This window comes from Tetrahymena thermophila (assembly GCF_000189635.1).
Source record: "Tetrahymena thermophila SB210 genomic scaffold scf_8254811, whole genome shotgun sequence".
Taxonomy (NCBI): domain Eukaryota; phylum Ciliophora; class Oligohymenophorea; order Hymenostomatida; family Tetrahymenidae; genus Tetrahymena; species Tetrahymena thermophila.
In genome coordinates this window covers 1,028,943-1,044,935 of record NW_002476567.1, presented here as the reverse complement: position 1 = coordinate 1,044,935, position 15,993 = coordinate 1,028,943, and the positions used below count along the sequence as shown (strand labels likewise).

The window sequence follows — 15,993 nt, the reverse complement described above, 5'->3', positions numbered from 1 at the left end:
GTAATTGTATAATTTCTTTACTTTTTATCGCAAATTCTACTTTTAATTAGAATCTCATAAGTTAAAGTCACTCTAAAAAATAGACATGTTAGAAATAAAAATAATGTCTAAAATGTTTATTTGTCTGTTTCTACTCTTTTTAGAAGACTAGAAAATTAATTTATAATTTCAAATAGAGATATATTTTGATAATTTTACTTAATAAATAAAGCAAAAAAAATTGCATATAAAGTATAAATATAACAACTTAAAATGTATCAGACGAAAGACAAAGTAGAAATTTTTAACAATAAATATTAGCAAATAAAAAGCTTAGGATAGGGTGCTTATGCAGAAGTATTTGCTTGCAGATATATAGGTCAGTAAGAGAAACAGCATCAGGTTCCATCTTTTACTCTTGATAGATTATATCAAGAATCAAAAGAAAAACCGAAGGCAGGAGAACTATTTGCAATCAAGAAATTTAAAGACAACGGAGTATGGAGATGATCATAATAAATAAATTGATCAAATATGTTTACTAGCAATTAATCGTAATATCTCTTTTAAATAGTAAAATAGATTAGGGTTGAGTATGGATAATATTAGAGAAATTAGATTTATGTAATAATTTAATCACCCTAATATTGTCAAAGTAAATAAAATTAAAACAAGCATAAGCAAGAGTATTTTTTACATTAAATTTAAAAAAAGATAGTCGACGTCTTCATAGTCTAAAACGAGAATAGCCAAAACGAAAAATAGTCTAATTTGATGATTGTTATGCCTCTTTGTGTACCTATACATAAATTGCTTGAACTAAAACGTATAGATTCATTTAAGGAAGAAGACTTTAAATGTATGTTTAAGTAAATTTTATAAGGAGTGAAATATTTGCATGAAAATTACATATTGCACAGAGTAATTATTTTATTGAAAGAGTTATTTTATTCGCTTTGAGAGAAAATTAAGCAAAAAAAATAAATATTTGATGTTAAAATATTTATTAGGATATTAAGTGGGAAAATCTTTTAATTGATAAAGATAGAAAGATAGTAATTACTGATTTTGGTCTTTCTAGAGAGTTTGGTTCAACCGAGCGTATTTTTACAACAAACATGTTCACTGCAAACTACAGACCTCCTGAAATTATTTTAGGCAGTGCTAAATATGGACCTAAGAGTGATATGTGGGCTATCGGAGTTGTCTTTATGGAGATTCTTATGAAATTCGAGAAATTCTTATTCCCAATTACTTCCGATAATAATGTTGAAATATTAAATTGTATATTTGCACTTAGGGGTACGCCTGACGTAAAACTATTTTCGATCTTTTTTGCAAATTTCATAGCATATTTTATAATAAGTTCCTTAAATTTTTAAATTATTTTAATTATGAAAAGTAAGAAACATGGAAGGACTATGATTAGCTGCCTTTAAAAATTAAATTTAATCCAGTCTAAGCTAAAAAGTTAAAAAATTTGGATGTCTTATAAGGATACTCAGATGGTTTGGTAGATGTTTTGGAACGACTACTTCAGTTAAATCCAAATAAAAGACCTACAGCAGCAGAGGTAATTAATTAAATTTACAAATAAGAAAATAAATAGACAATCTTTAGTTATTAGAAGATAAATATTTCAAGAATGCACCCTTAGAAACTGAATAATATGAATCAGTAATTAGAATTCTTTTATAAGAATAGTAAAATTAATTAAAATGAAAATGCCTACAAATATTAATCATTCAATCAAAAGAACAAGCAAGCAAGCCTCCTGTCAATAGATCGATAGATTATCCATCTTGTTATTAGCTTATTTTCAAATATTTAACAAATAATAAAAACATTATCGAATTTTAATAAACAATCTGTAAATAAATAAATAAATAAATATTTTTTCCATTATTTTAATTTAAAAATAAAAGTGTATCTATCTTCTTACAATAATAAGTTATCATTTTTAAGCAATAAATTAAATTATCAATTTGGATTCAAATATTTTTTATGTTTGTTTTTAAAAATCTTGTTTCTATATTTAGTAGAAAAAAGTATTTTATGAAAAAATAAATACTCATTTTATTCGATTTAAAAAAACTAAAAGTTTTAGAATAAAAAATAAATGGAGTTTAAAAATATTAAAACTTTTTAGACATTTTATCATTTTATTTTTGAGTCATTGTTAAAATATCACAGCTTTATAAATAAATCAAAATTTTTCATTACAGATTTAATTTAAATTGTTTTTTGCTTTTTTATAAATTACAAATTAAAATTTAGATGTTTTATTTTTATATGAATGATGGGTATCAATTTTTTTTACAATACTTGTAAAAAATATAATTGAGATCTTCAGCATCTTCTTTTGGAGGTAAGTCAATATCCTCTTCATCTTCTGCTTCATTCTTTCTGCTTATAAAAGACTAAGCATTTTCTCTTGATTTTTAATTAAATTAAATTTTTTTATTAAATGAAAAAAAAAATTTTAATGCTTACTCAGATATTATATTTTCATCTGCTATCAATTTTTAAACTAAGGTTGTCACTAGTACAGATAGATCTTTCTTTTAATCACGATTATTTTTTTATTCTTCTTAACTCTTAGGTTCTTTTTGTTGAGATTTTTTGTCTCTCTACTACTATTTAATATTCTAAAACTCTATTTGTATCGGTTATTATTGCTTTTAGGTTTTCTGCACAATCAAATTTTTATTTATTGGCCTTATACTTGGTGAGTAATTAAGATTATCAAAGGAAGTCAATTGTTTATTTGATGATTGAGAATTCTGAAAATTATCTTATAAGTTGCTACTGCTAAGAAGTAACTATGGTTATTATTGCTGATTATAACTTAGCATTCTTCTTTAGATTTTTATATTCTGTTTAGTTACAGCTATTTCATCTTATAATTCTTTTTCTTTTTGATTAATTTTTTAGTTTTTTTCTTAAATCCTTTACTATTCCCTTTATAAACCGATTTAGTTTAAGTTCACTTTTTCTTTTTAAGAGTAGTTCTATGTAAGTTATTTATCATTTTTTCTTTTGATTGGCTCAGTAAAAGTGTTGCTAACACTAATTGGCTATGTGTGTGATTATTAAATTTATTAAACAGGATTTACATCATGAGATTTTACAAACTTTTAATTGTCTATTTAATTAGTTTGCATCACATCATATAAGGATGAACGCACACGACTCTTTCTGAAGTTTTCTTCTACATTTCTTATGTCATCATCACATATCAAATACTCTACCTACTCAGTTTTTTGCTCAAACATATTTTAATTAGCCTTTTCTGAGCTAGGGCTCTATTGTTGAAAACCAAACTAATTGTTTTCATTTTACCTTTAATTTTGGCAACCAACATTACTAGATGAGTTTTAAATTTCTTATGAGCTCACAACAAAGTTTTTAGTTTGTTTTTAGGCTATATTTGATGTTTGCTTTTCTGATAATCTTACTTATTCTTTATCTGAATTATGCTTTCCTTTTTTTATCAATTTACAATCAAACTTTAACCTAAGATTAATATCATAATATTTTTAATTTTCTTTAATATGCTCAGAGTTATTAATATTATTAAGTGTTTAAGAAAACCCCCTTTAATATAGAGAAGGAATATCTTATATTTATCTATCTTCATCGTCATCGTCTTATCTAAGATTCATGAAAAGTTCTGGATGTAATTGCATTTAGTGCTTCTTCAAAGCATCCTTCTTTAACTAGACTTCAACACATTAATGACTTAAGTGATCCTCTTTATCACACAAGAAGCATTTGAGGCCAAATAGTTTATAATTTTTCTAATATACCATTTAATCTTTCAATTTAACATACTTTTACTGTTTGATTTTTAAGGAAGTTTATTATTTTCAGTTAAAAACTAAAATAATTAATTAATTACATAATCTTCAGGAAAGTTTTTGATGATTTTTAAAAAATCATTTCTAGAAACTGCAAAAACATTTGTTAATTCAATACATCTTGCACTTTCATGTTTTTTTTCTCCACTAAAAAACTCATATAAACCAATAAAATTTCCTGATTCAATAGACTAAATAGGTATTCCCTATCCGTTATTGTAAAATTACATATCATAATAGAGTTATACTTCTCCTTGCTCTACGTAATAGAGATACTAGTCTTCTTCTTACTCGTCTTGCTAAATTTAAAAATAGAGTCAATCTTAATAAATAAATCATAAAATTAATAATTAATTACATGATAAAGTAGATCGTCTTCCAAATATTTTTTTTCCGTTATAAACTATGCTAAAAGTTATAAAAATCCATACGAAAAATGCTTAGACCATTCATATTTTTTAAAAAAGAAAGAATTGGCTTAGTAGATCAATTATAACTTCAAGTTTTGAGGAAGAGATTATATTATCTTTTTTTCCTTATCATCTTCTCTTGATTTTGTGTCTTTCCAAACAAAATCCAAATACCCATTTATTTTTTTTGATAATTGAGGATCTATTCCTTTATCTCTCATGTACCTATTCATAGCATTCATATTCTGCCTATAAAATAATATACAAGAAAAAAAATTAAAATAATTTAATTAATGAGTCTATTTTACTAATATCTTTATGTCCCTTAAGAAACTTCAGAGATAATAAACCAAATGCTATTAATACTATAAGCAAAAAGGATACAAGAGCACATCATTGAAAAAATACAAACAAGAACTTCATATGGAGCTACTGGAGTTACATCACCATAACCTACAGAAATCATTGTTGTTATACTCCAGTACAATGCATATAAATAATATTGAAGAGTAGAAGGATCATCAACACCAATTTTACTAAACCAGCACTTACCATCATAATATTCACATTCAATAACACCTACTCTATAAAAAACACAAGCAAAGAAATTTGAAATAAATAATACAATTATTCCAAGTCTTAATAATTAGTATGCTGCTTTGCTATATAATTAAAATTAAAATTTATAAACGATCATGAAATAATGTGAGATCTACTGTATAAAATTTACTACTGGATCTAATAAAAAAATAGTATTAAAATTTTTTTTTTTTCAATATATAATAAAATCAATAAAATTTGATGGTGTTTTTATATTGCTAAATAAAGAAGATCTACAATAGAAATAATTAATATATTTGAATAAAAATTATCAAAACTATATTAAATTAGTTCTAGAGTTTAGTGCTTATTTGTTTAAATTAAATAGATTTATCAATTTAAAGATAAATTACCTCTTTCTATGCAATTAAAGCTACTAAATAATGACTGTATCAAATGAGTTTAAATTGATAATTCTCACATAAAACAGTAGACAAAAATAAGATGATACATCAATTCCGAACTTTCTATCATTTTAGAAGAGATTCAATGATAATCCGGTGATACCAAGTATATCAACAAGAATTTTTCCATCAAAAAATTTTTTTAAATAGTTCATAAATATTTTTTTGCGATCTAAAATAAGTTTTCCTCTATCAAAAAATCCAGTGTTGAGATAGAAGATGATATCCAAAATAAAAGCAATAAACAAAAGTATTCTAATAGCCAAACCCATTCCTTCAGTAGGGATGATGCTAGTCTGAAAAAATAGTTCAATAGGAATGAAGAAAAAGATAATGCAAGTCAAAATAAATATCATAAACTCCCAGTACAAGAGATAAACATTTGATGGCTCAAACACTGGGATTTTTTCTATGATTTGTTAAATTAATGGAACCTATTCAACTTAGTTTTCTATTAATTAAACAAAAATGATGTTATTTATATTTAAATGCAATTATTTGGGTAATAATTGTTACATATTCTTTAATTAGGAGGAGTAAAATTATATAATGCATTATATATTTTCATGTTTTTTAGGTAAGTCTACCTTTTCTAAAAGCACACCACATTTTCTTTTTTGCTTTTTCTTATGTATGGTTACCTTTACTCTTCAATGTGCTAACGATTTGATTAAGATAAATTATCTGCTTTATGCATTGTTTATCTAGTTTAATTGTTTTAACCTTTTTATTCTGTAGAAGTGTAAGATTACTGATGATAATCTATGATGTCTTGATCTATACTTTCTTATCCTACTCCATTTATCAATGGCTACTTTAATCCTCCAAGTTTACTAAAATTAACTTATTAGCTTTCATAATCCTTTTCTTCTTCTGATGTATTATCTATATCTATTTATTAGGAATCTTCAGGTTTTTTAAAAAGAGATTTCATAGTGCACTGCCAAATTATTTACTCTTTTTTAATAAAAGCTACTTTTTGGATATTTTTATTATTTCCTAAAAAAACTTAACTTTTTTTTGATTGAATTTAATAAGAAGTTTTTATGTAGATTAAATTTCTTTAAAGCGAAAATGAGCACAGTTTATGTTTAAAAACTCATATTTTAGATAGATAGATATATCTTACACTTTTTTCAATTTTTTTGGTATATCAATTCTTAATTTAATCTATGATAATATCTAAAAATAGAACTAATTTCTATTAAAAATATTATTATTAAAAAGAGAATATTTATTTTAACTCCCTTTTACAAAAATCAAAGGCTATTAAAAATTTAATTTTTATTTTATTAACATGATAGACACACATAAATATTTTCGATGATATAATAACTAAAAAGCTTATTTATTCAAAACAGAAATAATTACAAAAATATTTACTAATAAATAATTTAAATTTAATAACAAAAAAAAAGTTTATGATTAATAAGTAAATAATTTACATGGAATATTTTTATTTTATGATTATAAAAAGTATTTTATTCTTTAGTTCTAAACAACTAAACTAAATTCATTTTTAAGATTAAATAAATAGCTTAAGAATATTTATTTCAACTTATTTTTACATAAAACTGAGGCAAGTAAAATTAAGCTACTGCCTGTACTATTTATTAGGCGTTCTTCAAATTAGGTGAGGAGAATTTTTGATAAGGTGTAAAATGGAAATTTATTTATATTCCCCAATAAAATGTTTGTAATTAAAATTTAGAAATTATAGTATTTAGTCTTCTTAAATTCTTAACTAAAAGCTCAATGTATTTTAAGGTTTTAAAAAAATAATAAAATAAAACATAAAAAAAGACATAAAAAAATTATTAATAATATTTTTGAGTGAAATATTTATATAAACTCTCCACTTAATTTTTGAATTAAATAGTACACTTTTTATCTTTATTCAATCACTTTTATCTGAAAGATTTTTGGTGAATAATTGATTATTTAAGAGTTCAAATTAGAATTAAAAAATTTTAAATATTAATCTTTCAAATAAAAACGAATAGATAGATATTTAATCATTTTACATATAAAAGAATGTCTTGCTCTTATGAATTTTTTAAATAATCTTGGTCAATACAAGATTAAATTTAATCTTTTACAAAGCTATCCGTTATGATAAATATTTATTTATTATCTTTAAGCTTTTACTATACTAATTTTATCAACTCATCTTTATGAAGAGTTTCTTTGTCTTTCATAATCTATACAATGTATGAATTGATAATTACTTTCCTATGATTTATTATATTTGAATTTATTTCTTTTTAGCTCTTTTAGGTTTAAGCATCTGCTCTTAGATTTTGTAAAATTTACTAAGAATAAAATTATTCTTATGGGATAGAATCAATTTCTAAATCTTAGGTTTTAGCATAAAAATCTGTATTAACTTCATAATTTTTTTTATTTTTTTCACTTTGTTAATCTTTATTGTCTTCTGTTATTTTTAGTTTTAAAATGTTAAATTTGGATAAAATGTTAAGCTTTTCTTTTATTATTTTTTTATTTATCCCTGTCTTTTCCTTTAATTCCTAAACACTTATAGAATTATTTTTGTTAAAGCAAAGTAGGATGATCATGGAGTAAGACGAAACTTAAAGCAAGTAAGTTCCTCCAAATTATAATTTCGAATCACTCTTAAATTATAATGTAGAATAGCTGACATGATGCAGCAAATCTAATTTACGTTAATTTTTGAATACTTTTCTAAAACTTTCACTGTATTCTTAGTAGTATCTTTATAAAGCTTTAGGAAGAATTATCTAAGAGTTTGCATTTGTTTTTGAAAGCTTCAGTGGCCATTTCATATTAGTTAAGATCATGACATCTATTAGTGAATTTTTAATTTCTTAAGAATTATTATTATGCTTTCCTCCTTCTTCTTCATTTTCTTCTTTTTCATCAATTATAATCTAATTCTTTTTTAATAAGTACCTTTTCCCCTTTTACTTAGTAGGTTTGGTTTCACTAATTATTAAATCTTCATCACTGTTATTTTAGTCGCTATCTTCAATTTGTATAAGTTAGTTAGAATCTGATCTTTCAGTTCTACTATTTGATCTCATTTATCCGACTTCTTGATTTCTTTAAGAGTTATCTATCATTATTAATTCTTCACTTTAACTTAGGTTATCCTTAATCATTTTTAAATATAAGTTTAACTTTTTGGTAAAGAATAGTAAATTACTTATCTGCTTTGTTCGATTTCAGCATTATCATCTATTACAATTTAGTCTATCTAATGATTATTGTTTCTTCGAATCTTGTTTTAATAAATAAATAAATAAAATATTTTTTTAATCTATAATTATTGGAATGAAAATAATTACTTAATTATTGTTATTTCTACTATTTTAACTAATAATTTCTATTTCTTCTTCACTATTATCATCACTAATATCTATTTAAATTCCGTTATTTCTCCTTTTATTTGATTTTTCACTACGAGACTCAATTGATTTTGATCTTGATCTGGATCTAGATCTTGACCTTGAAGAAAGAGAATTTTTGCTTTTTTAATCTTAGTTATCCTTATTAATTTTCTTCATCTACTCATAGTAGTCAAATTTAATCAGATCACTTTTATTTAAATCTTAGATCATTTATTTCATGTGATCGATTTGAGTAATCAGTCCTATTGACTTTTCAAAATATTCCAAATACTTTAGTTCTTATTTTTCTCCTTAACTTTATTTATATATTAATCTACGAGAAAGCAGCTTTCTATAAATTTCTAAGAATTAATCTTTTTAGAAAATATAAGAAAATATTTTGCTGATAAAATTTTCAAACTCATCTTCTTTAAGTTCAAGACTAGTTTATCTGAATTTTTCATTCAACAGATATTAATGGCAAGAGTTTACTAAATAATCAACTGCTAGCTCGCTTGAATTAAATTATGACTCAAAAGCTCTACTTAAAGCAGTATTCAAAGTAGGATTGTTATCAAATGCTTAAACTAACCCATTTTAATAATAAATTAAATAAATTTCATAAATCTATTTAATCCATTTTTATTAGCAATTCTAAATATATTGAATATCTTTTTCCAAATTTTCATCCTTTGATTCTGAATTTTGCATATAGTTTTCTGCCTAATTTTATTGCTCTTTCTTATAATCTTCAAACATGATTTCTTGTTCTTTTTCTACTTTTTAAATTACGCTTTCTACAATCGAATTAAATTTTTGGGACAAAGTCTTGATCGATTCGTTATCATTTTAAACGAAATTGTAAATCAACTTCAATTCTTTATAATTTTAATTATTAAAACAATAAGTCAAGCCATACTTTTAATGATTAATTAGTTTTGGATAATTCTGATAGATACACATTTTTTGTAATAAATCAGACACTTTGATAGAAATACGGTTCATGTAATACGAAATAAACTATTACTCTCTAAAAATATACTCCTCTATCTAGGTTATTTAATCTTCCAATTTTTCATCTTTGATACGATCGATAAATTCTTCAGAATCTGATTTCAATTTCTAAATATATTTTTCCTCAATTAAGCTGAAAATAGATTCAAATTCAACTTTCTCTTTTTTCTTTTTTTCCTTTTTACTTTTAGATTCAATCACTCTTTTTTTCTTCTTGCTTTTTTTATTTTCTAATTCTATTTCTAGGCTTTAATCGCCTTCTTCTTACTCTTATTCTATTTCCTATTAATCTAATGATTTTTAGCTACTAGACACTTATTTATTTTCATCGCTACTAGAATCGTCCTCCATCAATTACTTGAATTTTTCTTCCTCTATCCTCTTTTTTTCTTAATACCTAATTAGCTTTTCTGCCTCTTCTTCAGTGAAGTCACAATTGAATAAAACGCTTATCTAAAAATCATATGATTGCCTATCCAAATAAAGCTAATTCAAAAATGTTCTACATGAAAAAAAATTGATAATTTATAATAAATCTTAGCTAAATCTCTCATTTTATTCCTCTAACTATTTTCTCTTATTGAGATCTTTGACAATTTAATCAACTATCTTCATTGAAAATTTCCCATTTGAGCTATCAAGAACTTTTTAAAGACAATATTGCTATAAGCTTACCTAATGTAAACCTTTGAAAATTAATTCATCGAATTAATAGAAAAAAACTGATATAAAATATATTTATATGAGCTAGTCTCTTAAAATTTTTTAAAATTAATTTAAAATAGTCGAGTCATCATCAGAGCTTTTTCCTTTAAAAATAAGTTTTAATTGTTGATTAGAGCTATCTAAAATATTGATCATAATTTCATCAACTAGCAATTATACTTATTTACCATCAAGCTAATAAACATTTTGAAATAAATTTGCATATTTATCTTAAGAAAATAGCTTATTTATGTCTTCATATTGGTTATTCGCTAAAAGCTTTCTAATTTTATAGAAGATTTTAGGAATTTTTTTTAAAATCTTCATTTTTAACCTTGGTAATTAATTAATTGAATTTAAAGTTTTATTTAGTTTATTAATAATTAAAAAATACTAATCAATAATTCTTTCTTTTAATATCTTTAACTATTAATCGTTTCTAATAAATCTTATTAATATTTTAACAGTTTGTAATAAAGCGCCATTTAGAGCCTTTAATTTAAATAAATGAATAATAAAATAAAGATTTTATTACTACTCAAGTATGAAATAATTTATCATTCATTGTTTAAAGACTTATTAAATCTTCATAAGGAGATTCATTTTTATTATTTTATATTATTTTTTATAACTCATAAAAATATTTATTGGCTTCCTCAATTTGTTTTTCATTTTAATGAAGTAAATAAATAACCAATGCTATAAAAAAATATTTTTATTAATTGATTAATAATTTTGCAATTTTTTATTTTGAATTTTATAATTATTTTTATAATAAATGTAATTAAAGGATTTGTTTAAAAGATAAAATTAAAATTTTAAATCCTTTTTGTATACAATAAATAAATAAATAAATAAATAAATAAATAAATATTTATTTTTTAGAATTTAAATGGAATAAAATAAGAATAATTTTAGTTAAAGATTTTTTTATCTCAAAAAATATAAACAAAAAAGTTGTATATAAAGCAAGCAAATAATATTTGATATAATAAACGAATGGCTTTTATTTCTTAATATAAGCAAACAAAAAAATGAATATTAGTTGAATTAAGACCAATCAAATTATATTTCTTACTATTTATTTAAAATTTCAATTTAATTATTTGATCCTAAGATATTTACAAATTAAACTTTTTACTAAATTTTAACTAAATTTACTATTTGAATTTTAAGAAATAGATTTGTAATTTGAAAATTAGAAATAGGTTAATTACCAACATTTAATATAGCATTATTTATGAATGAATAATAAATCTTTATGTGAAATGGATTCTTCAGACATTGATGTACTTATTTATAGCATATATATTTAATAAATATTGATTTTTTCTTGTTTGTTTTTCAGAAGATCTAATCTAAAACTTATTTCAAAAAAGGAGATAATCATTTTGTTAGAGCAAAGAGAGAAAGTATAATAAAATATACAATTGATTTAAAAATAAAATTCAAATAATCCTGCCTCACAAGAAAATTATTATCAAACTAATGAGCTCTCATAGTCAATAAGTGACCTTGAAAATTAAAAAAATAATTTAGAATAAAAGGTTTTTAATGAACTGCTAAAAATTTCAAAATTTCAAAACTATTTTTTAGATGGCTACAGCACATAATTTCGCTAATGTATGAATTACATTGAGTATTAGAAGCTGAATATTCATTAAAAATTATTCACTCAAGGTAAGTAAATTTGAAATGGCAAATTTAATTAAGTATTTTGTTTAAATATTAATAGACAGCAATCCAGATTACTTTTATATAATTTTGAAGGGGCAAATAGGTCTTTTTTCAAGCTAACAGCTATATAATGAATAAGATGGGTATTAGTATCAAGGCAAAACTTTAATTAAAATAAGCAAACTACTAAAATAAAATTAAAATGATAGCAGTTAATGCAATAAAAGTGATGCTACTCCAAAATAGAAAACAGGAGATATTAATATAAAATAAAAAAATAATAATAATATTGATGGTTAGTATTACCTACTTAAAACATTATGTTAAGGCATGCAGTTTGGTGAAATTAGTATTCTTATGGAGTAAAATAGAACATCTACAGCAATCGCTTTAGAAGATGAAACTATACTTTTAAAATTAAACTGTTAAAAATTCTTGTAGATATTAAAAATAAGAGAGGAATCAAAGCTATTTGCAAGCTTGAGCTGCATAAAAGAAAGTAGCTCAATAAACTTTTTATCTTTTAATGCCCTAAAAGATATATTTATTAAGTCGTATTTTGTAAGATTTCAAAGAGATTAATATGTTTGCATGTAAAATTAATATCCTAAGGCAGCATTCTTGATATAATCAGGTGAATTCTCTCTTTGGTCTTATACAAATTTAAACTCAAATAAAGCTCCTCCTTCAAAAGAGCCATACTAAACAACTCTTCCTAAATACCATATCAAGCAGGATATTAAGGTAATTTAATTTTTTCATTAAATAAAATAAATTTATTTTAAATTTCTACATAATCAAATCAGAACATATTTGTATAAAAGTGAATTGAATTAAATTAATAAATTAGCACTATTTATTTCTAATTGATATAAATAAATATCTACTTATGAAATTTAAAATTTAATTTAAATTTCAAAACAATTTACATTTTTTCTTAAGAAAAAAGACAAAATTCAACTTTAAAAATTTAAAAAAATTTTTTAATTTATTTGTTTTCAAAAATAAAATTTTTTATTGATTTTCAGTTGATATTTTTGCTCATTGTAAAATCTTAATTAATATAAATGTGAATTTTATAATTAGATGTCATTACTTGGTGTTAAAGAAATATTTGGAGATATTGAAATACTTTCAGATGAAAATTACTAATACTCTTTAAAATGTGAGAGTGAAGGAGATATTCTTATTATACCAAGAGAGATTTATGAGGCTAAAGTGAAGCAAAATGAACTTCTTATTGACATTATAAAGAACAAGTCTTCAAAAATTAATTAAAAAAGATTACAATTATATAAAAAATTTAACTAGAATTTAGAGGTATTTAGACATTTTATGTATGATGCTGATGACACAGATGAGGAAGACTCAGGAAAGATCGGTTACAACAAAGGCTATGATGTATTCGTAAAGTCAAAATTTTTTAAGAAATTGCTCTAATAGGAAAATGGACTAAAAGGGAGCAGTAAAAATAAAAAAGATGAATAAACCCAACAGATAGATTAGCTTTCTTTTAAAATGTAGTAAGCAGATAAAAATCAAATGAAAGAATTGTTATTTCTAGAAAATATCAACTGCTATGAATTAAATAATTAAGATAAAAAAAATTTTTACTTTACTTACAAGGGATCTTCTAACTAGCCATCCTCATTAAATTCCTCTAATAACTTTACCAATTAGCAACAATAGATTTTTAAAAATAAAAAAAGTGAAAAAGGAAATGGAAATAAGAAATCTTTTGAATTATTATTCTAAACAAATTATCCTAATTAAATTGAAAGAGCTTTTAATTCTACTAAAAATAATTTAGTTTCAGAACAGAATAGTTCAATACAAAGAAATTCAAATAGTCTAAACTCATAACAAATTTCTTAATTTGAAGATTCCTCAAATGTGAGAAATATATTTTATAGAAATCGTTAACAAAGATCTTCAAGCAGGAATTAAGAATAAAGGACAGGATAAGGATTCTATTCAATTTAAGATGACTATGACAGCAAAATAGCTCAAATATCTAAATAGAATGTTTGTTACTCTCTAGAATAAGGTGTAAAGGCTCAAGAAGATAGTGATTGTTAGAGTTATTCACCAACTCATTCAGTTGGGTTCAGTCGATAAATGCAGGGAGAGTTAATAAGTTAGCTTTCTTAAAGAATTTGCAAAAACGACCTAAATGAAAATTAAACTAAAAATACTAATGAAAAATAGCAAAGACTATCAAGCAGAGATCAAAGAAAAATAATAAAAAAGCTGTAAAAATAAAACAAAGACCTTTTTAAGATGAAAATAGATCCAAAGTTAAGATAAAAATTGATTGGTTATGAAAAAAAAAAAAATTTTATTGAAGACTATAGAGAATAAAATCTATAAATCAAAAGAAACTCTTTACATGCTAACTAAATACTAAAACAACTTAATTATTAGCAAGACTAATTATAAGAATTTATTAAAATAAATTAACTTGAAAACTAAGAAAACTAATAAAATGTTAATATATTAAAAATCAACAATTAGCAAACTAACAGTTAAAGAAGTAAGAATAAATCTATGCCTCATACTCCTCTTCCTGGTTAGCATAATAACACATTCATTTAGATTCATAGAAAAAATATTCCTAAATAAAGACCTAACACTTTTATGGCTTAACAACACATGTAATAGGATAAATAATTTCTTATTGCAAGAATAGAAGATTCTTCTTCTGTTTAAACTCCGCTTACTGCTCCAAGTAGTAAACTAGGAGTGCATAGAATAGGATCACCTAGTAAAATTTAAAATGACTAATTTTAATTACTTGTAAAATAAAAGCCAAAAACTGCTATCCCAGCAACTTCAAGACATACAACAAATTTAGTCCAGTAAAATAAAAGTAATTTAAATAGGGAAAGTAACAGCTCTTTTACGTCTCACTATACAGCAAATTCTGAAATAGATGGATTCGATAAATCTCAACTTAGCTTTGAATAAAACGGTTATGATATCAACCAGTATAGGTAGGACAGAATAAAATCGTAATCATTTTCTCTAAATATCATGAACTCTCTTGAACTAGGTATTTAACCCAACACTCCTTTAAATAGCAATAGAATTGTTAAAAATAATATGGATAGCCACTTTATTTAAAGAAGATAAACTTTTAATTGTATCACAAACACAGTAAAAGAAAATCAATAACAAGTATAATAATAATAACAGTAGTAAAAATAGTAATAGCAATAATAGTAAATGGTTCCTACAAGACCACCGACTGGGAGATAAAAGCTATCCTCAAAAGAAGGAAGATCCCAAAATAATAATCATATTAACTAAAATTCATAAATAAGCAAAAATAGCTTAAATAATTTTTTTGAAGACAAAAAAGAATTAATACCATAGGCACTGGTTGGAAATTAAATTTAATTATAAAAAAAGCAAAATAGAAATTCTTCAAGATAAGGCCCAATATTGCGAGATGATTTTTTAGTTAATAATAATGTTTAAAACTAAAATACTTTGAAACATTTTTAAATTTAAAATTCAGATCAGGAAACTCGAGAATAAATAATTGAAGACAATTTGAATAATAAAATTTTAAATTTATAAGCTTCTCCTGCTTAAAGCTTTTTTGTTGGTAATAAACTTAATATTACATATTAAAAACAAAAAGAAATCAGTAGAGAGGGTTCCAACGAACATCAAATTTAGGTTGAATAGCAATAGAAAAATAATAGCCAAAGAAGATATATATCATTTGACTTTCGTCCTCCAGCTTAAATTAGATAGCAATACTGATAACTAAATTTATTCATTAGTTCTTTTTTTTCAAATCTAAAATTAAATTTAAAATTAAAATTCTTAAATCTAATTTATAATCCGAATAGATAAATAAATATCAACTAACTTTTAATTTAAAATTAGTATTTTCTTAAAATGAATTCTCAACATACATAATATGAAATACATTATTGTATTTTATGAAGAGTTTTTATATTTAAAT

At 23.1% G+C, this 15,993-nt stretch overlaps 4 protein-coding genes across 4 annotated transcripts; 2 read left to right on the top strand and 2 right to left on the bottom strand. All coding sequences in view use genetic code 6, as the record gives it.

Annotated features, from left to right (window-relative positions):
* Window positions 1-252: 252 nt before the first annotated feature.
* Window positions 253-2,038, top strand: TTHERM_00058670 (Serine/Threonine kinase domain protein; the record flags this gene model as incomplete). The annotated part of the gene is made up of 5 exons (XM_001007600.3): window positions 253-477; window positions 554-634; window positions 694-900; window positions 990-1,292; window positions 1,382-2,038. 5 exons carry the CDS (start codon window positions 253-255, stop codon window positions 2,036-2,038), a joined length of 1,473 nt encoding a protein of 490 aa, XP_001007600.3.
* Window positions 2,039-2,285: 247 nt separating this feature from the next.
* On the bottom strand, window positions 2,286-6,283 carry TTHERM_00058680 (cyclic nucleotide-binding domain protein; the record flags this gene model as incomplete). The annotated part of the gene is made up of 7 exons (XM_001007601.2): window positions 5,770-6,283; window positions 5,203-5,704; window positions 4,558-4,911; window positions 4,198-4,498; window positions 3,881-4,138; window positions 2,473-3,818; window positions 2,286-2,412 (listed from the first exon to the last, which is right to left on the bottom strand). Exons 1-7 carry the CDS (start codon window positions 6,185-6,187, stop codon window positions 2,286-2,288), a joined length of 3,306 nt encoding a protein of 1,101 aa, XP_001007601.2. The 5' UTR covers window positions 6,188-6,283.
* Window positions 6,284-7,083: 800 nt separating this feature from the next.
* Window positions 7,084-10,683, bottom strand: TTHERM_00058690 (cullin family protein). Its single transcript, XM_001007602.2, has 3 exons — window positions 8,580-10,683; window positions 8,438-8,512; window positions 7,084-8,384 (listed from the first exon to the last, which is right to left on the bottom strand). The coding sequence occupies exons 1-3, from the start codon at window positions 10,665-10,667 to the stop codon at window positions 7,269-7,271; spliced, it is 3,279 nt and encodes a 1,092-aa protein (XP_001007602.2). The 5' UTR covers window positions 10,668-10,683; the 3' UTR covers window positions 7,084-7,268.
* Window positions 10,684-11,584: 901 nt separating this feature from the next.
* On the top strand, window positions 11,585-15,788 carry TTHERM_00058700 (cyclic nucleotide-binding domain protein; the record flags this gene model as incomplete). Its single annotated transcript, XM_001007603.2, has 4 exons — window positions 11,585-11,629; window positions 11,720-12,020; window positions 12,076-12,761; window positions 13,104-15,788. 4 exons carry the CDS (start codon window positions 11,585-11,587, stop codon window positions 15,786-15,788), a joined length of 3,717 nt encoding a protein of 1,238 aa, XP_001007603.2.
* Between the last annotated feature and the right edge of the window lie 205 nt (window positions 15,789-15,993).